At 30.8% G+C, this 20,337-nt stretch overlaps 2 protein-coding genes and 3 pseudogenes across 3 annotated transcripts; 4 read left to right on the forward strand and 1 right to left on the reverse strand.

The window, feature by feature from the left end:
• The first annotated feature begins 596 nt into the window (after positions 1–596).
• On the forward strand, positions 597–2,630 carry LOC124826276 (cytochrome b5-like). Of its 2 annotated transcripts, XM_047299062.2 has the most exons (4): positions 597–707; positions 886–980; positions 1,953–2,019; positions 2,160–2,630. In XM_047299062.2, exons 2-4 carry the CDS (start codon positions 894–896, stop codon positions 2,435–2,437), a joined length of 432 nt encoding a protein of 143 aa, XP_047155018.1. In that variant the 5' UTR covers positions 597–707; positions 886–893; the 3' UTR covers positions 2,438–2,630. The 2 variants fall into 2 exon arrangements, with proteins under 2 accessions (XP_047155018.1, XP_087972813.1); XM_088116687.1 differs by lacking the exon at positions 597–707 and having other exon boundaries at positions 867–980.
• Positions 2,631–5,620: 2,990 nt separating this feature from the next.
• Positions 5,621–7,094, reverse strand: LOC124826263 (homeobox-leucine zipper protein ATHB-12-like). The gene is made up of 2 exons (XM_047299049.2): positions 6,632–7,094; positions 5,621–6,352 (listed from the first exon to the last, which is right to left on the reverse strand). Exons 1-2 carry the CDS (start codon positions 6,959–6,961, stop codon positions 5,990–5,992), a joined length of 693 nt encoding a protein of 230 aa, XP_047155005.1. The 5' UTR covers positions 6,962–7,094; the 3' UTR covers positions 5,621–5,989.
• A 2,574-nt stretch (positions 7,095–9,668) lies between these two features.
• On the forward strand, positions 9,669–10,321 carry LOC148198781 (auxin-responsive protein SAUR32 pseudogene; annotated as a pseudogene).
• Positions 10,322–13,153: 2,832 nt separating this feature from the next.
• On the forward strand, positions 13,154–14,210 carry LOC124826269 (transcription factor MTB1 pseudogene; annotated as a pseudogene).
• A 5,138-nt stretch (positions 14,211–19,348) lies between these two features.
• On the forward strand, positions 19,349–20,337 carry LOC124826264 (auxin-responsive protein SAUR32 pseudogene; annotated as a pseudogene).

The raw sequence follows: 20,337 nt of genomic DNA on the forward strand, positions 1-20,337 counted from the left end.
TACTCTAAACCCCATCGCGTGGAACGCATGAAATGAAAACACAATTTTTTATTAACAATGAAAGGCAAAATTAAATATTAATTTGTTTTGGACGTTGGATCGAGATCAACTATTAAGTGCAATGTGTAACCGTCAAACTTCGGTAAAGCGGTTTGTTTGTCCATTCCGTTACATTGAGAAGTTATATATATTCCGATGAGAAAGTGAGTAAAAATTAAATTCGGTTATTAAAGTATTAGTGCTGTAATAAATTCAATTATTTACTCTTTATTTTTTATTTATATTTATAAATTTTAAAATAATTGTTTGATTAATAATGACCTAATTACAATCTAATTAATAATAATCGCTTTATCTTAAGTCGGATAAAATTAATCTAATATTTTTATTTGCTAACCATTCAGTCCATCTCCTAATCATGTGTCAGGAAGGAGACTCCTATGGAAAAGTAGACGGACTACTTTCCTTAAATATAAAATTTCATTATTATTAATTTTATTACAGAAATATAGAATAAATTTTACTGCCACTCTTTAAATAATGTACTATATTAAATTTTAAATGTTAGAAAAGACTGAAATAAAAAAAGTCGGGTACAAAATTGAAATGTGCTGGCAATGTAATTTCATAAAAAAGAAAAATAGATAGGTAGAGAAATGAAGGTTTGAAGTTGAAGGGCAAAAAGTTGCGCCGTACTCCTTCTCCATGTAAGAATTTTTCTTGTGCTCTTTTTCTTTTTAATTTGGGATTTCCCTTAGTATTCAGATTAGCTTCAGTTTGTGAGTATTCTGTTCTGGATTGAGCTTTCTTTTCCTATTAATATATCGCTACTTTTTCTCTGAAGAATAATGTTGGAGTTGGTGTGTGCTTGATTTTGTGTGGCAGAGTCGACAATGGCTTCAAATCCCAAAACCTTGACTTTTGAGGAGGTGTCTAAGCACAACCACAAAAAGGATTGCTGGATCATTGTCAATAGAAAGGTCTGCATCTCTTGTCTTTCTTCTTCATCTTTTTCTTAGTTTATTATCCGTTTCAGTTATCGGGATCACCATTATGCGTGCTGAAGAGGGCTGACGAATTAATTCTAAAGGGTTTGAAGGGGTTCAAGATTCTCTTGTTAATCTCCTATAGAGTATTTTTCTAGCAGCAATCTCCTTTTAGAGTATTTTAAGTGCATCAAGTTTTATTCAGACTAACCATTCATGAATCCAGTGCAGTCTTGAATTTAACATTTAATAAATCAGCGAAATTAGCGTTAACAAGTAATGAAGTGAATTGCTTTTATTTTTTGTTAAGGATAATAATCAAAGCGTAGTAACCAGATAACTTTGTATCAGACAAACCAGGTTGGAATGCCTATTCTGAAATTGACACTATAATAAAATTTATGAATTGAATTTTATAGTAGCATTTTAGCCTATGGTATACAGGTTCATTTTATATAATTAAAATTCAAAATATATAAACATTTTTCTAATTTATAATTTATAATTTATAGCCTGATTGTTGCAGTCTCCTTTTGCACATTAGGCCTTATGCTTGGAGTGTTACTGATACTGTTATTGTTGCAGTTTTTGGTTGAGTTCTTTTTGCTATGTTAGAAACATGATAAAGGATATATTAGTGGTATTCGATAGAGTTATTTTATTTATCACAGCTTCTTCTTTATTTTTGGTTTAGTAAAAACTATTGCCTCATTATTATTGGAAAGAATATGTTATATCCCGAGAAACTTGCGCGTCACGTTGATAAGTTCTCAAGAGCAGTGTAGTTCGTGTAAATTTTGCTTTGGAATATATTGAAGTGTGTATTTGAGATAAAAGTGGCCAACACCAGATGCCACAGCTTCAGATTGAATTATTCTGTATTACCTTTCACAATTGGTATTTAAGACTTTAGCTTGTAGTATTTCCATCAAATTTGTTATACTTTTATGCATTCCACTTTGGCAGGTGTATGATATCACCCCATTTTTGGATGACCATCCAGGAGGTGATGAAGTTTTGGTGACGTCAACAGGTAATTGATTTATCTTCGTTGGCTGGCTCATATGAATAGTCTGTAAATAGAAAACTATTATCTTATCAATGGGCTGGCCAGCCGGAGGTTGGAATTGGTAAGGATTGGACTAAGAATCCCAAACTTTGTCATTTTTACAGCGAAGGACGCCACCATTGATTTTGAAGATGTGGGCCACAGTGATTCTGCCATAGAAATAATGGAAAAATACTATATTGGGAACTTCGACACTTCCACTCTTCCTGCCAACGTTAACCATAGACAGCCACCACCTACACAAGCTCACGGCGGTGGCAATCAATCTTCTGAATTTGTTGTAAAGATCTTGCAATTCCTGTTGCCTTTGCTGATATTGGGCCTTGCCTTTGCTCTGCGGTCGTATGGCAAAGAGAAGCAGGCAGCACCACATGAAAGCTGAACTTAGGCTAGAGCCGAAGTTTCAGTAGGTTTACTAATTCATTGCCGATAACTGGTTATACTTTGATCAATGTTGTTTCTCTGTACCTAAAATTCGTCACCCCACCCAACACTATGTAGGGCCCTTGATGCACTCTGGATACTTGTTCCTTTAAACAATTGGTTTAAACTCTCATTTGTCAGCTTTTGATTGACATTGGCGCAGGGATGGATTTGAATTCAAATTGAATGCCTTTTGAAATCAAATTAGCGCTTTCAAACTGCTGCAACTATTCCCCCAACTTCAATCTCTGTCCCCTTCTAATATTTTCAGAATTTGTTTTGAAAATGCATATATATTTGATCAGCTGAAGATCATCAAAATGTTCTTTCACAAACTATCCCAGTTAAAGCTCACTAGTGAAAAAGGGTGATTTTAGTCTACATTGTCATTTGTCAAGTGACATTTTTAAAGTATGTGTAAGACAACACAATTCTAATCAAAAGTTTCTGAAAAGAAATCGGGTGGTTTGGTCCCAAGCTATAGATATCAAAGCTCAAATTAAGATCTGGTCCCTGGATTATACATATCCATGAGAACATGACCCATTTAGCTGCTAAAATCATTGGACCCCCTCTTTATTTTGGAGCTAGAGGATAATTTTAAACACCACCCTGCATAACCACATTTTTTTTAAATTCTAAAATTATCTTTTATATTTTAAAATATCCTACACCTCCATCTCCATCTCTTTTCTTAAACGGATATCGACATTCGTTGATGAATTTCTTCAACGGATGTGCCACATCCGTTGAATTTCTTTTTTCTAGTTTTTAGTTTTTTAATTTATTGTATTTTAAATTAATATATAAATATTATTTAAATTTTTTAAAATTATTACTTAATTATTTATAAATTAATTTTATTTTATTTAATAAAATAATTATTATTAATTTAATTTATATATTATCATTTAAATAATAATTAAAATATTTTTTAAAAATTTATTAAAACGGATGTGTCATTCGGATGTGGCGACATTTTTCTTTCCTTTTAGTTTTTTAATTTATTTATTTTAAATTAATATATAAATATTATTTAATTTTTTTAAAATTATTACTTAATTATTTATAAATTAATTTTATTTTATTTAATAAAATAATTATTATTAATTTAATTTATGTATTATTATTTAAATACTAATTAAAATATTTTTTAAAAGTTTATTAAAACGGATGTGGAATATCCGTTTCCGTTGAAGTTTGTTCTTTTTTCCTTTTTAGTTTTTAAAATTTTTAATTTATTGTATTTTAATTTAATATATAAATATTATTTAATTTTTTTAAAATTATTACTTAATTATTTATAAATTAATTTTATTTTATTTAATAAAATAATTATTATTAATTTAATTTATGTATTATTATTTAAATAATAATTAAATTTTTTAAAAATTTATTAAACGGATGTACCACATTTGTTAAAATTATTATTTTTTAATTAAAAAAGTAAAATAAAATATAAAATATGTAAACAGATATCAACATCCGTTCACAGATATCAACGTTCGTTGAAAGCGAAACGGATGTTGACATCCATTTTATAGCAAAGACAAATTAAAAATGCGGTAATACAAGGAGCATTGGATATGGTGGTGAAGGAAGCAACACTCTTCTTAACTAGGCTCAAATTTCTTTTGGCCTAAATAGACGAATTGAAAAACCGTTGCAACTCACTACAAACGAATGAATTCATTCCCTGTCTTCATTCAATTAATCAAGTAAAGTTTCTGGTCACGTTATTGTCCCACTTTATACACTTGAATATTAATACGAAAATAGAAAAATAACTTTAAGAGGGCCAAAATAGTAATAAAAATATAATTTTATGGATATCATAAAATTATTCCAGGATTTAACTTTTATATTTTTAACATTTTTTTATTGGCAAGTATTAGTTGTCAGTGGAAGAGTTGAATTCACAACCTCTCACTCTCTTTTTCAAAATTTTCAAACCAATTTTATATCTTTCAAATTTTAGTGGAAGAAGTTAAATTCACAATCTCTCAAATTCTCTTTTTCAACTTTTATCACTGACTTTATAGATCTTTATATTGTTAATACATTTTTTTAAATATAATTTATTGTTATTAAGTTCATGTCAACTGTACTCTTTTTCAGCTGTTAATCTAGTTCTTGCAAAAACCTAACGAAGGTGTAGATGAAATATCATGAGACAAATTTATGTTTGACAAGAACAATATTTGTTATAATATAACTTTATTGATGACAGAATTTTGTTCGAACAATTCCTCGAATATATGATTATACCTTCTTAATGAAATTGGTACTAGTAAGTTTTCAATAGTGGATTGTCATGGTGGGAAAACGATAGTGCTTGCTTGCTTAGTAAGTTTTCAGATGATTGATATTGCTGTGGAGTGTTGTTGAGCGATCAATGGTCATGGATCCAAAAAGAAAGAAGAATCAAATAGTCACAGATATCTCCATGCTCTTTTTCTTCTGAAATATCCTTACTTCATAAGTATTTGAATCATTTTAATGTTTTGAAAAAATTAGGAATTAGTAATGTTACATCGGCGTGGTTACTTCTGAAACATTCATAAAATTAGAAACTTAAAATATCAAGTTTTATTGTTCTTGTCAGTCTAGCAAGATATGTCCTAATCAGTATATTTAATTCAGATAATCGTAAGATCCTTTCATAAACATGCAAGTTAAACTATGTTTAACTTCACTGATTGGAATAAATTAACTGTGAACAAATTGAATTTTTGACTTATAGAATTAGAAAAGTGCATAGAAGCCGCTTCCCCCACTAAAAACCAAAGTGCAATCAACTGCATAAATAACAGAAGCATTATTATCTATAGCTCATAATATTTTTGTTACCAAAGATTTGATTCGAGATGTTAATGTATATTTTAAATCAGTGCATTACACCTCCTGAATATTAACCACCAATTCATACATAATCCTATGATGGACATTCTTTATCAAATTATATTTAATCCTGCAGTTACTTTAATTGGTTGGTTTCAGCAGCCATTAAACACATGAAATCTTTAAGCACAGCAAATGTTACTTCTGCAATCATGTTTTATAGATTGTGTGATCTAATCAACAACTTCAGTAGTTTACACTCTTTTTCTTTGTTCTGTTTCACTTATAAGCCTGCGAGTAAATCTCCTTTTAGCAGTGTTTCTATAATGGACGATTCGTAAATCGTCCAGTTAGAGTTAATTAGTATATTAGAAAGCAGAATGTGTAATCACTTAACCAAGATTAATGTGTAAGCTACTTATTTCGATATTATTTTTCTCTTTATGTACGACGATTACACTGAGATTATAACCTATTATGTTATTCATAACAAGACAAGAGCATGGAATGAAATGCGAAGGAAGGAGACCAGGTCTTGTTTAAAATATTGAATCATATACTATAACGTGATTTGCTGATTCGGTCTTTATCATACGGCAACCAGCAACACTTTGTTTCGCTTCAGATATGTCATGCACATGCATAAAATGATTCGGTTGTTCTGTTTCATTCAGGACCAGAAGTCCCACCATTGGTAATCACAGCCCATGATATCATCTGATTCCAACAAACCCCAATGTTGTGGTGTTGTCAAAGAACCATCGGTGTTCTCGACAAAGTTCAGAAGAGAAGCTTCATCTTCCACACCAAAGTATTGTTTTGCCTTTATGCTGCTGTCACAGTCCGAGATAACACTACGAACAATGCCTTCTGATCTTCCTGCTGTCCAGCAAGGCCGCTTTATCTCCTGTTCTCTTTTGACTGTTTCTCCATTTCGCGCTTCACTCTCCATGCTGTTTGCTGCTTTGTATCGCGTACTACAACTCTCAGTTTGTTCTAGGGGCTTCTGTAATCGATTTTTCAGATCCTGCAACTGTTGAAAACTTAATTCGTTAGAGCGTATCCTACACAAACTGTCTATGCAGTTTTAAGCTAATTCTAACGTTGTTCTATTATTGGACCCATTGATGTAACACAGAATCACCCACTCAACTGCAATGGATGTCACTACCACAGCACAGTAATTTTAAAAAAATTAAGAAATAATTACATGACCCATTTAAGAAAAAAAATTGAAAGTCAGAAACTTTATGCATGAAATGTTTGTATATCTCAAGCATAGAATCAACAGTGTATCGCAAGTATTTCTCACCTGTGTTAACATTGATTGATACTCTTTGTTGAGAGCATCAAACCTTGAATCCAACGTCTTATAATTGGCTCGAAGCGTGGTGTAGTCTCGCTGAAGCTGCTTTAGCTTCCATCGAGCTCTCTTGTTCTGAAACCATATGGCAACTTGTCTTGGTTGCAAGCCAAGCTCTCTTGCCACCTCCAATTTCTTTGCCGGTTCCAGTCTGGAGTCTGTCTCGAACATGGATTCCAGTGATTTAACTTGTCCATCGCTGAACCTTTTTTTGTTTATGCTCCTCTTCTTTCTCGTGCCTGCATTCGATGAATGAGAATATTCCGCAATATCTGACATATTTGGTGATTGATGATCAACAGACGAATAAGGTGACGTGTGATGTTTTGGCTACTCAAGTTATGGGAATTGCTATTTATACAATATGGTATTATGATGAGAGAATGTGTGAACTTCCGAATCGAGTATTGAAATTGTGCATGGATCATGATTGTTGAGAATGGAAAATTTGTTAGTTTAAATAAAGACGATTTTTATCTGTAACGATGGGATAAGTTCAGGAGGGACACCGAATGACATGTAGCCACAAAACATGGTTACTCGGTTACGTTCTTCTTTTGTCCTTCTGTGAAAGGAACCAAGTGGTTATACGTTCAAAGCACTATAAAAAATTTGGCAACACGTGGCGTTGTTTAAGATTAGTGTCGTACTTTATTCAGAGACTGACAATTCTGGGACAAGCATTTCGGTACAGGTGTCGATCGCTTTTCCATTTTAGACTGAATTCGGTCCACGTAATCTGTTCTTGCCTAAGAAATTTCTTTCATTAATTTTTAATATATCTTATTAAATAGTTTAACTTTGTAGCGTATTTTTTAAATAAAATATATATGGCTTTTTAAGTTAATTATTAGTAATATTGATTTTGTAAACATGATTTATATACTTTTTTATTTATTTTTGTAATTTTTGTTTAATTTTTGACTGAAATAATTATAAAAAGGGGCAATGCTGTTAGTTGCATATACCATATTAGAGAAATTTATTTATTTTTAATATTTTTCTATTATGAGCATAAAATTCTTTATGTATTTGAGATATTTTTAGTTTTAAAATATAAAACTTTTTTATGTTTTTAAAATTATTCGGAAGACTAAAAGTAGAAAGTATATTTAAATTGTTTTTAATTTTAATTTTATTGTGAAACTGCAGCGAAATAAATGTTTTTATATATAATACAGATATTGATGAAATAAACATAGATTCTTTTTTTCACGTGTATGGAAAATGAATGGACATCATTCTTTCTTGATAGCTTGACTTTCCAACCATATCATGAAATTCAAAGAGGCTTGTTCTTCACTTTTCTCGTCCTCTGTTTTGCACTTTCTCTATATGAAGTGAACAGAGTGTTAGCTAAGAAAAAAAAAACATTAGAGTTGGATAGTTGTATTTGTTATCCAATTGGTCCAATAAGAGACAGTTAACAAATAGTAGGAAGTATTTGTATTAGGATTAAAGTCATCTTAACGACTAAAAAACTTAAAGAGGCTTTGGATAATGTGTTATTCAATTTTGACACTTCTATACGAACATATGCAAGAAGGATTGAGACTAGTTGTTGAGAGATACAGACCCAAAGAACATTGGTCTAATAGTAAAATGTTTGTCAACATGATTTGAAAGACATTTATCTAGTTCCCTTTCGAATTAGAGTATACATATTTTGAATATTTAACTGTAGAAGAAAATACCTAAATTGATTTTTAAATTGTGTAGTTTAAGATACTATATTGACTTCCAAATTAATGTTCTGGATTGTGTAATTAGGTATAAGTTTTTGAGTTCAAAATTGCATAATCTAAAAAGTTTCAAAATTGCATAATCCAGACAAAACTTTATACCGAAGGGTAAAATAGAGATGTTAATGTTTTGGGGAGTGTAGAAGAAAACTGAGGTGCAAAACCAATGGCCTGCCCCCATTATTGTTTAGGGCCCATCATAAAGAGACAGATGAAAACCAATTAGGTATAAACACAAGTTCTGAGTTTTTTTTCCTGTCCTCTACTAAGCATTATCAATACACTGATGCTATAATATATTTTATTAAAAAATATTTTAAAATTTTAATAAAATTAAATAGACTTTAAAATATTGTTTTGGGCCAATCATCAAGAGGCACACGAAAACCAATTGGGCCCAAACACCGACACTACAATGAATGACAATATATATTGTTCATAAAAGTTGTCCTTACAAGTTTACTACATGTCCTGGAAAACTCGTTTAATAAAATGACATAAAATTTCTCGTACAGAGAAAAAGGAATTTAAAATTTTGAAACAATTATAATACAATTACATAAAGTTCTGAAACAATTTCTCATTAGATGTGATAAATAGTTAAATTTAAAAATAAGAAATTATATAATAAATATTCGTATTTGTAAATATCAATAAAAAATAATAACTATACAGTTTAACCTAAAAGAAATCGGCCACCATCTAATAAAAATATCCACGATGACAAATTACAAATTATATATACAATTGAAAACACACAAAGAATTACAATTGAAATTTGGAAGCAAAGTTTAGATTTAAGTAATCGAATCACTCACTTAAATTCTTACTATTTCAATTTCTTTAAAAGAATATATTTAAATAATATATTTAATTGTAAAATAGTTTAATTTTTGTATAAAAATAAATACAGTTTAAAATTTGTCATCCAATCATATTTACAAGAATCTTAGGTTACAAGATCAAACACGAAGCGTATAGGTGAGAGATCCACTCTTAAACGAGTTGAATCAGTGTTCCCAAGTTTGAAGTCAAGACAGAATAAACACGTTCTTATTTATAACATTTTGACATAGTATATGTATAATTTTTTTTTATTAAATTTGAAATACATCAACATAAAAATAAAAAAATAAAAAAATATTATGTGTTGAATTAAAATATTACGAAAAAATGTGTAAAAAAAAAATCTTTTTCCTTAATTTATTCCCAGGTGACCAAGTCATCCTCTATTTACTCATTTTCCCACTTACTACCTTTTCAAGCCGCCACTTTCCCATTACGATTTTCTCGATTGCTTCCTTCTTCGTTGCCATAAATATCCATTCATTCCTTAATACCTTCTCCATCCTCAACCTTATCCCTCTACAAAATTTTACATATATATCTGACAAATTTAGGGTTTTTGCATCAGAAATGTTGGGCATAAGCTTGAAACAAACGTACGAGGGAGGTGAGCAGGAGGTAAGGGAAGTGGTGATGGTGAGGAAAGAGATACGAAAAGGGTGCATGAAAATAAAGGTTGGTGGTGAAGGCGAAGAGCCGCAGAAAATAACGGTGCCGGTGAATTACCTGAAGCACCCACTGTTTGTTCAGCTTCTGAAGGAGGCGGAGGAAGAGTACGGCTTTACACACAAGGGAACCATAACTATCCCTTGTCAACTCGCCCAGTTTAAGCACGTTCAGCACTTGATCGATGCCGACACCTCCCTCCACCACCATCATCTCCACCTCGTTCCCTGCTTCTGGGTTTAATTCATCCATCTCACCCACCATCCTTCAAACTTAATTACCTTCCAGATCCAGGGATCTTTGTGCTCTGTAAATTTCTATATACATATATATCGTCATTTTAACTCTCGTAAAAATTCATGTATATCAGTTTTCTTCCCTGCAACTCTGTCTTTTTCCCTCCCAATCATTTTGCGTTTATTGTTAGTAGCTGTAATGGATAAGGGCAAAACAAAAGGTCGTAGTTGATTTTTACTTTTCAAAACTGTCTTGCTTACAAAACGTAGGTAAATAACGTTGGCGGTAACGGTAAAAAATGATACAGGACACGTAATTCAATGTCGAATTGAAGGAGAAGACAACCCCCACGAAAAATGAGTTTGGATTCTCTCTTGAGTTACGTGTTGTTTCTCTTTTCTGCTTTCAGAATACACTGATATAATGATACTGATGTTGAAGTTTTAAAATATATTAAAAACATTTTAAAATTAAATATTAGTGTATTTTTAATGGTCAAGACTTTGACAAAAATAAAATATCATAACGAAATTACCACTCGGTTCATTGTATCTGTTTCTTTTTTTAGAATACTTGTTTATAAATAATTGTCAACATGTAATTGGCTTTAAGGTTATTTTACCATGAACAACATGTGGGTGTTTGTAAAACTGTGATCGAAATAATTCATCTACAGATAAAATATTTGAAGAGTCAAAAAATAATTTTAAAAGGAATTAAATTATAAAATCCTCAAAATGTATTTTTACCATGAAATAAAAAACAAATTTAAATAAAAATATCATATAAACATTTGTATGGTTTTTTTTTTTCATTTATACCAAATATTTATGATTTAATAAGTTGGCTTGACAACTTTTAACTACCAGCTACCAACTTTTACCTTTAAGCAGATTTTTCATTTTTAATTATATTTTAATATTTATGTATTTGCAACTAATTTTGTCCAAGCCTTCGAATGTAGATTTTTACATGAAATGGAGAAAAAGAAACGACAAAAGTCTAAAATAAAATAAATCCTTTCATTTTTGCATATGTTTTTTGTGTTAGTGTTTTTTTTCCTATCCTTGACGAGGTGAATGTCACTGTTTGATGTGGGGAAACGAATGAATACACAGTATCAACTTGGTCCAAGAAGACAAGCGATTATTTGCAAGTTGATACATAACTAAAAATATATCACTGACCCACCAATGCAAAATATCTTTTGCTTCGTATAAACCCAACTACAAATTTAGGTATACTCCTCTTACACATTTATTCACTATTATATTTACATTATTTTTAAAAAATGATAACTTCCTTAGCTCCATTTTCGATATTTTTTCTAGATTTTGATTACTCTTTTTACAATCGAGCATCCTTATGGATTTATTATTTTTATGCTAAAACTAAATCCATATTCCTAATTTTTTTGTTACGCACTTATCTTTATTTTATTAATTGGTGATTGTGATTTTACTCAATTGTATAAGGATTTGTTATTGTTATATTATTTTGACAGTCTTATTGCATAATATGATTTTGATATATCTTCAAGAAGTATTATACTTCATCATTGAGAGATTATCTAGTAATAGATTTTATCTTAAACAAGTTTTGTTGATCAAAATAATAAGTAATATAGTAATTCCGAGCTATCATGAATAAGTTGTATAATAATTAAAAATAATAAAATATGAATTTCAACCGATAAATTTATCTCGTATAATATTTTATTATAAGAAAACTAGATTAAATATATCATCTAAAACAAATATAAATAGTAATATAATAAATTTTAATAAAATTAATTAAAACAAAATAATTGTTAAATTAATAAAAAAATGCAAACCGGTAAAAGAAGACATGAATATCCTTTTTGTTAAAACATTTATTATATTAGTTTACATATTTTTTTTAAATATATAAGCGTTAAATTTATTTATATTGCTAACCAGAAAAAAAAGAGAATAATAGTGAGTTTGAATTAAAAAAGGTATATTTATTTTTGATGAACCTAGAAACGCTATTTAGTTGACCGTATATAATACATGAATCAGAAACTATACGGCATCTCTATCAATCCCCACCCGAAATTTTAATTCCTACCATTACTTTGACGTTTGAAATGAAAATGATTCTGTACTCTTTATTTTGATCACAAAGAAATACATACATTGTTCGCGTCTTTTATTATGATATTATTTAATTTTAATGAATTAAAAAGTTAAGTGGCATATTAATTGAAATATATTGTCTTAAAAAGAATATTTATGATATAAATGGAGCAAGTAGGTAGAAGTTTAGTTTTTTCGCGGATGGTTTCCTTCCCTCCAGATTGGACGGTATTTAACTTTTTCAATCCCACTTTCCTCACTTTGCATCTGTGCTCATTCCTCCCCATTTTCTTCTGTCTGCTATTGCCATTGCCTAACGCAACGCAAACATACATTAATCATCAAGCACCACCACCAGCTACTGCTTCTAGATTAATATTATTCATTTCACATATATTATAAAAGTAAAATAATTATAAAAAAATAAATTTCTATTTAAAAAGAATAAAAAAATAAGAAAGAGTAATATAAAATCAATGTAAAGAATTTTCTATGGAAAAATATGATTTCTTATTATAATATATTTTAAGGTGTGGATTTTAAGTCTAACTCAATTTCATAAAACTAACTTGTAGATAAGGCTATATTTATGTATAGGGTTAAATATGTTTTTAGTCCCTGAACTATCAAGCGATTTTGGTTTTAGTCCCTACTCAGAACTTTGATGGTTTTTAGTCCTTATTGTTTTGAAACTCTGAGTAATAGTCCTTAAAATTGGACAGCGTTAACTTTTGTCTCACGTGGCTAACGACCAATCCACGTTTTATGCCAGCTATGAATTTATTATGTACCATATTTTGTTTTCTTTTTATTTCAAATTTGCACAGAAGCCCTTAATTTCTTCTATGTTTGCACTTTGATTCTTTTCTTTTCTTTTCTCTGTTTCAGACTGTTGTTTTAGTGCCTACTGATATGGGGGTGGTGGAGATGGGGTCTGTGAGGATGGTGGGTGAGAGTTTTGAGCTTTTGCAGGCTTTGAAGTCTGTGTTTTCTGCACAGGCATCGTTGGTCCCTCTCAGGATTAAGCCAATTACACCATTTGATTTGGTGAGTGAGAAGAGAGATGATAATGCAAATGCCCCTTTTTCTGGTGTGGCAATTGGGGATAAGGAAAAGAATAACAGCAGCAATGCTAGTAATAATAGAGTAGAAGGAAACGGAGTTCCAAAGATTTTTGGGCAAGATTTGAACAGTGTGACTCAATTCAGAGAGAAACTTGCTGTGAGGAAAATGGAAGAGAGGCCGAGGGCGTGGGGAGCTCATCCCAATGGGAATAGTGTTGGTTTTCCAAATGGTATCCATGGTTCTGGTTGGGGGGCCGGTCAAGTTGTGAGACAGCTTGGTCCTCCTGAAATTCATGCTCCTAGGTTGTCCACCTCCGGTGCATTGTCGGTGCCGGAGCTGGCCAATGGCACGAGGCATGATTTTGTGCATAACAATTATCAGCAGCAGCAACGGAAGGCTCAGATGCAAATTGATTTCTCAGGAGCAACTTCAAGGGCTTCAGGGAGATCAATCATTGCGGAATCTGAGATTTCTGATGTTGAGGCATCGTGCAAGGAGGAGAGAGCGAATGTTGCCGATGACAGGAGGCCGAGGAAACGGGGAAGGAAGCCGGCCAATGGAAGGGAGGAGCCCCTCAACCATGTGGAGGCAGAGAGGCAAAGGAGGGAGAAGCTAAACCAGTGGTTCTATGCCCTGCGTGCGGTTGTTCCAAATATCTCAAAGATGGACAAAGCATCTCTATTGGGAGATGCTATTGCTTACATCAATGAACTTCAAGCGAAACTCAAGACGATGGAGGCTAGGTGGCGGCGACCTTGCGTTGGAGGTTCGACAGCTATCTGCGTTTCCCCTTATGTGTTTCTGTACTGTTAGATGGCTGCCTCTTCTGAACCCTAATTGCAGTGTTAATGCTAAAGTGTAAACATCGTAGAAATTAGGGACTTCATTGCAAATTTAGAATAAAAAAAAAGAAAACGTGGAGAGAATAAAATCACACTTGGCATTAGACGTTAGCCACGTTAAATAAAAATTAACGCCGTTTAAAATTAGGGACAATTTATAACAGTTTCAAAACGATAAGGACTAAAAACCATCAAAGTTCTGAGTAGGGACTAAAACCAAAAACGCTTGATAGTTCAGGGACTAAAAACATATTTAACCCTTATGTATATAGTCTAAAATGACTTTGATATTCTTTCGGGTATGAGATTAGGAATCACAATCAAAAACTTCTTTACACTTTTTTGAACCTTGTAATTTTGTCTTTAATTTCAGTTACACAATTCTTCCAAGTTCTTAATGTTTTGATGTTTAAGTCAGTATTTCGATGGTTCGGTTAACACAATAAAATCTTAAATTTATAATAAATACAATCAATTATCTCTTTATGTCATAATCATATTTATAGATTTTGAGATAGATTATAATTACTATAGTTAATCATGATCCAATACGTGATAAGCATATTTTACATGTAAATCTAATTATAGGTAACATTAAGATTTTTAAGTGTTTACGACTATTGGATCATCTTCGATATCTGACCGAACGGTTGGTTGATGCAAACCCTAATGCATTGGTCTTAAATCACTCGGGACCATATCACCATGTAACCTTGTTTCTCACGTGACTTCTAACATAATAAATTAATAATTTTCTAACTCTCTTTACACTCAGAATATAATACTAATTGAGGAATTCGCAAATCCAATGCCTCACCTATTATGGGAATCAGATACACCATCCAGTTTCATCATTATTTAATTAACTCAACACTCAAAACTAACCACCTGTCTACAATTCAGATAAAAAAAAAATCAAACAATCAAATCTCGAATTCAAAATGAGAGTGAGTAATTTTCTCTTAGAGGGTGAGCCTCACTTCACGAATATGTATTTCTTTTTTATAAAAAAGATGGGTAGAGGGAGGTCGAATCCTTGTTCCTTTGACCAATGTCTATGACTTATAATTAGATAGATTCTTAATGAACTAATATTAATCATTCGTTATATTTTATTCCAAAAGTGTTACCATCTTCTAATGGATTATATCTATCCAGAATTTCCTTTTCAATTCATATATATCATGTGGCTGGGACGAATAATTATTACAAAAGTAATTCAGTATGGATATATATCTCCACAAATCACTACTTTAATTTTAATTTATAGTAGTTACTGGTTTAACTAACTATTGTCTTTAAATTACATTCTTACACATAATTTAATTAATTCAACTTTTTTCAACTGATTCATTATATATTGTAAAAATTTAAAGCCATCTATTAATGTTGCAACTTACATATGGGACCGTGCTTTTTAATCCTTCCAAAATAAATTATTATTATTTTTATCTCCTTTACGAAAATAGTACAGTTCAATTTTTTTAATAAATAAAGAATTCCGAGGGGACAGTTTTCTTTGAACGGAATTAACTACATTTAATTTGTTTTCATAAATGAAGGTGCAAGTGGCGAAAAAATTAAGACTACAAATGAATGCTATTCATTTACGATATATAATAAAAACATATTTAACCTAATGTTACTAAAATTTAATCTTCATTTCTTATTGGTAAAAAATATACACATCTACGTTTAATGGTAATACATATTCATTTTTTAAATTTGATGTCTTAATGATTGCAAACATAGTTTTCTCTCTTAAAAAATATACATTTTTTAAATGTATTCCAATAAAAATTCAACTAATTAGACGAGATATGAAGTTTAAGATTTTTATTTGGAAATGAATAAATGTGTAGAATCCAACTTCATCAGAAAGGTTTTTAAATATGACAAGTGGTGGCACCTATGCATACAAATGGCAAACATTGAAACTGTATCCAAACCATAGAAAAAGAATCCAAATTTGAGTTTAAAATTAATTAAAAAAGGTGGAACCAACATTTGTTTATAGCACGTATCGTTAGATAAAATAAAATGAAATATTTAATTAATCAGATTCTTCTCTCTTTTTACTTAAAATTATATCGAATATTTTTTTTCTGAAAGTGGAATATTAATTAAATTCAGTTATCGATTCAATTTATTACATGTTTAAATGTTCATTATTAAATTCTTATTATTAAATCTTCCTTTTAGTCTTCTTTGTACAGTTAGGTAAGTACTTCTCACATAAATTATATAAAAACGCATCATCGCATTTTAAAAAGTCAAACGTGAAATAAAACAATGGATATATAAAATACAATATAAATTACATTTACATTTTTTAAATTAAAGTTAAACAAATAATACATGTTAAATAGAGATAATAAACGTAATTTTGAATTATAACCTTCAATTAAAATTCAATTTACTTTGAATATTAAATAATTTAAACCATAAATAATCACTTAGACATAAATAATCACTTAGAGTAAGAAATACTAATAATAGTCTATATTTATTTAAGTGAGATCCATAAAAAAATATATATAAAAGTGTTAATATATATTATATTTATTTGACAAGATGCGTTAAAGAACATGGTTGAACAAGACTCATTAAATCTTTTCATCTTATAATAATCTAAAATAGATCTATTAAGAAAATATTCATATATTAATGAAAATAATAATTCATCTTGTCAGTTTTGTATAGATCAATTGTTCATGTTAATCATATAAATACAATTAGTACTTCTTAATAAATACTCAATCACCCTAATAATCACTCAATCTCATATACACACATATTGATTCTAAAACTCTTTAACTAACTTAAGCGTCATAGAATCTTTTCCAGAACTAAAAATAACTCCAATAATTGAGCACAGATCTTGAAGGTGGACTTAAAGATAGAATTTGGATATTTGTAAACTGTGTGTATTAGTATTAGTATTTATAAGAGAGTGAACTTTAAAAACTCTTTATCACCTCATAAATCAAAATTTAACCATCAATCACCCTAAAACTAAAATATATCATTTTAATATTATTTTTGGTCTTTTGATGAGAATATTGAATTTTTTTTGTACCAACTAATTTATGAATTTTATTATTTATATGTTAGTTAATTTTTATTTATTTATAGTTATAAAAGAACTATGATTTATGTTTTTAACTTTTTTTAGAGTGAGAATGTACTGAGGAGATTAGTGTGATGTGAGCTTAATCTAAACTATTGTCATCATTTTTAATGAAAAAATCTTAAAACAATATATTTATGAATATTTTATTTAGTGATGTCAAAATGGGTCGTAATCGGTGAACCAATCCGGTCCACCACAGGTTTGAGCTGGGTTGGATTTGAAAAAAATATAATTTTTTTATGCGGGTTAGTTTTCAACCCGGCTTACTTAGAACTCGGCTCATCCAGTTTGAAAACCAACCCGCATAAAAAAATTGATCCGTGGTGAGCCGGGTCTGAAAATTATTCTGAGCATCTTTATTATAAAATTATTACGTAAAGTCACTAACTTGAGCATAGAGTGTCTTCTGCAGGCACCCTCCCCCACGGGTAGGAGAAAGAGAAGAGAGAACAACGTAACCTAGATGATGCAGCGAACAACTTTGAATGCTTTGAGTAAAGGATTTCAACCCTATCGAAAACTTATATTATTTTAACATGACATATTGTTTTCTAACCTATACTAAGAAGAAATTTTGAAATGACGATAATGTTATATCATAATTATCAAAATTGGTTATCAAAATGAATTATAGATTACGGGATAAATTCAACACTAATAAACTATAAACAAACTTATATAAAAGACTATGAGACTAACTTTAACTCACTTAAAAAATGATAAATTTGTAATTTTTTTTATATTTTGTTTAACTTTCTTAATTTTAGTTAAGATAATACACTCATTTTATTAACTAAAAGTTTCATCTAAATATATATGTCACAAAAAGAATGGAACGAACAGTCGTATAGATAATATTTTGAACTTAGCTTTTTATATTCATTAAATTGTCCAACCAATAAGTGAGAGAAAAAGGTCTATCAAAACAGGCCACCAAACCCAACCCAACTCGGTTTAATCCGGTCCGGTTTACAATGGTTGGCTATTTAGTAAGTCAACCTAACTCGGCTCATTTATTAGTGAGCTGAACAAATTTGAACCTAGTCCAACCTACCACGGGTTGGTGGATTAAACAGGTTGACTGACTGATTCACTTAATTACAAGTGTTTTTTAATAAAAAAAGATTACAATTTTTTTGTAATTTAAATTTAAATAATTTCATTCTAAAATGATGATAAACTCTGACAATTCAAAATAAAAAATTAACATACAATTCAAATATAATCCAAAAGCAAATCCAAAAAACGAATAAATAAGTTTATAATATTAATAATTTTTGTGTCACTTATTCATTTATAATATTAGAGTTTTGAATAGATAAATTTATAATATTTTGCTCTCTTGAAATATTTTTTTCTATATTTCTATTTACAATACAATAAAAAAATGTTAATTAATAATATTGAAACACAAAATAATAAATAATTAAATTAAAGTAGATGAATTGATGAGTCAACCTGACTCTCACCACATATTCAACCCAAGTGAACCAGATTTTAAATGAACTAGATTGAAAATTTGTCTATATAATTTTTTTTTATCTTTTTCAAATCGAACACGGATTGACGCTCAAATTCTAACAATTTTGAGAGTAGTAGTTCTAACCATGCATCATCGATGATATAAAACACATTCTCTTTTTCTACTTTGAAAAGGTAAAAAGTTTACTAATTCTATTGAGGTTTAACTTTTGAAAAAAAAAATGTAAACTGGTCTTCCCTCGGGAAATAAAGTGTAACGTTAGTTTGTATTATCTAGAAAAATATTGTTTTGTAAGATTCTAGGCATAGTTCAAGAAGTGAGGGGCAGGTCCGAGATGGGCACAACTGTCCTTGATCGTACGTACGTAAAGCCACATGGAAAGGTTAGCGTTGCATCCTATTCTTAACTTCTTTTCTACTCTGTGTAGGTCCACAAAAGATCCGTTGATCACAGTAATGAAAAAGATCGGACGGAGCAGAGTTAAAGTGAGTGGTGAAGCACGTGACACAGTCACACTTGTACACTTCTCTCTGGATGGCGTATATATATGAGTATAGTCTTTGTTTGTGTTGGGGAATGCGTTTCTCTCCCGTTTGTTGTGTTGTGTTGTGTTGTGTGTCTGAGTCATGACTAACGTCCCAACCTCTCTCAGATGTTACTCCCTTACCTGCTTCCACAAAGCAGCAATCACACTCTCACACCCTTGGCGCTTTTCCCTTGTTTCCTTTTGAGCTTTTTCCAGAAACTCTCACAAACATTCAGACCTCCTTTCTGTATTGTTTTTGCAGTGATGGGTGGCAGTGGGGAGAAGAGAGTGAAGGGTTTTCAGGGGAAGAAGGAAGGGTTCCGAGGAGGAGTGCCGAAAGGGTGTTTGGCCATAAAGGTGGGTCAAGGAGAAGACCAACAACGGTTTGTGGTGCCAGTCATGTACTTCAATCACCCACTCTTCATGCAGCTTCTCAAGGAAGCAGAGGAAGAGTACGGCTTCGATCAAAAGGGAACCATAACCATCCCTTGTCACGTCGAGCAGTTCAGGAACGTTCGAGGCATCATCGACGGCGAAAAGTCTCTCCTTCATAACAATCACGTTCGCTGCTTCGGCTTCTGACCAACCAACACAGACCTTCTTCACCCTCACTTTATAATTTCTTGCAGGTACCGATGATTTCGCCTTGTAAATTCTCCGTTTTGTTTTACTTTCGTTAGTTGAGTGGTGATGACAGTGTGACAGAAACGAGACGAGGACGACAACATAATGTTACATCTTGCTGTTGTAGTTACCTTGTTATAGTTTTGCTAGCAATCTCAATGGAAAAGAGATGCTTTTTCTTTTTCTTAATTTCTAGAAGGATTTGTGGCCGTTAATGACAGAAGAAAGAGTTGAAAAGAACGCACGTGGGGGCCCAATTTAACGACTTCTATTATACTTCTTTCATTTCGGTCCTTAATAGTTTCTTATTTACCGTACATTATCGTTAAGTGGTTTTTATTAGAGGGAACTAATTACAGTGCGAATATACAAGTTTCTCTGTTGTTCCGTTC

The sequence above is a fragment of the Vigna umbellata genome, chromosome 5 (assembly GCF_029865625.1).
Source record: "Vigna umbellata cultivar VRB3 chromosome 5, Vumbellata_1.0, whole genome shotgun sequence".
Lineage (NCBI taxonomy): Eukaryota > Viridiplantae > Streptophyta > Magnoliopsida > Fabales > Fabaceae > Vigna > Vigna umbellata.

What these genes read in the sequence shown, in the direction of transcription:
- LOC124826263 (XM_047299049.2), bottom strand. Translation starts at nt 6,961, where the DNA reads ATGTCAGATATTGCGGAATATTCTCATTCATCGAATGCAGGCACGAGA. An exon ending in ATCAATCAATGTTAACACAG is followed by an intron (nt 6,353 to 6,631) that starts GTGAGAAATACT and finishes AGTTTTCAACAG; the next exon opens with TTGCAGGATCTGAAAAATCG.
- LOC124826276 (XM_047299062.2), top strand. Translation starts at nt 894, where the DNA reads ATGGCTTCAAATCCCAAAACCTTGACTTTTGAGGAGGTGTCTAAGCAC. An exon ending in GGATCATTGTCAATAGAAAG is followed by an intron (nt 981 to 1,952) that starts GTCTGCATCTCT and finishes CCACTTTGGCAG; the next exon opens with GTGTATGATATCACCCCATT. An exon ending in AGTTTTGGTGACGTCAACAG is followed by an intron (nt 2,020 to 2,159) that starts GTAATTGATTTA and finishes TCATTTTTACAG; the next exon opens with CGAAGGACGCCACCATTGAT.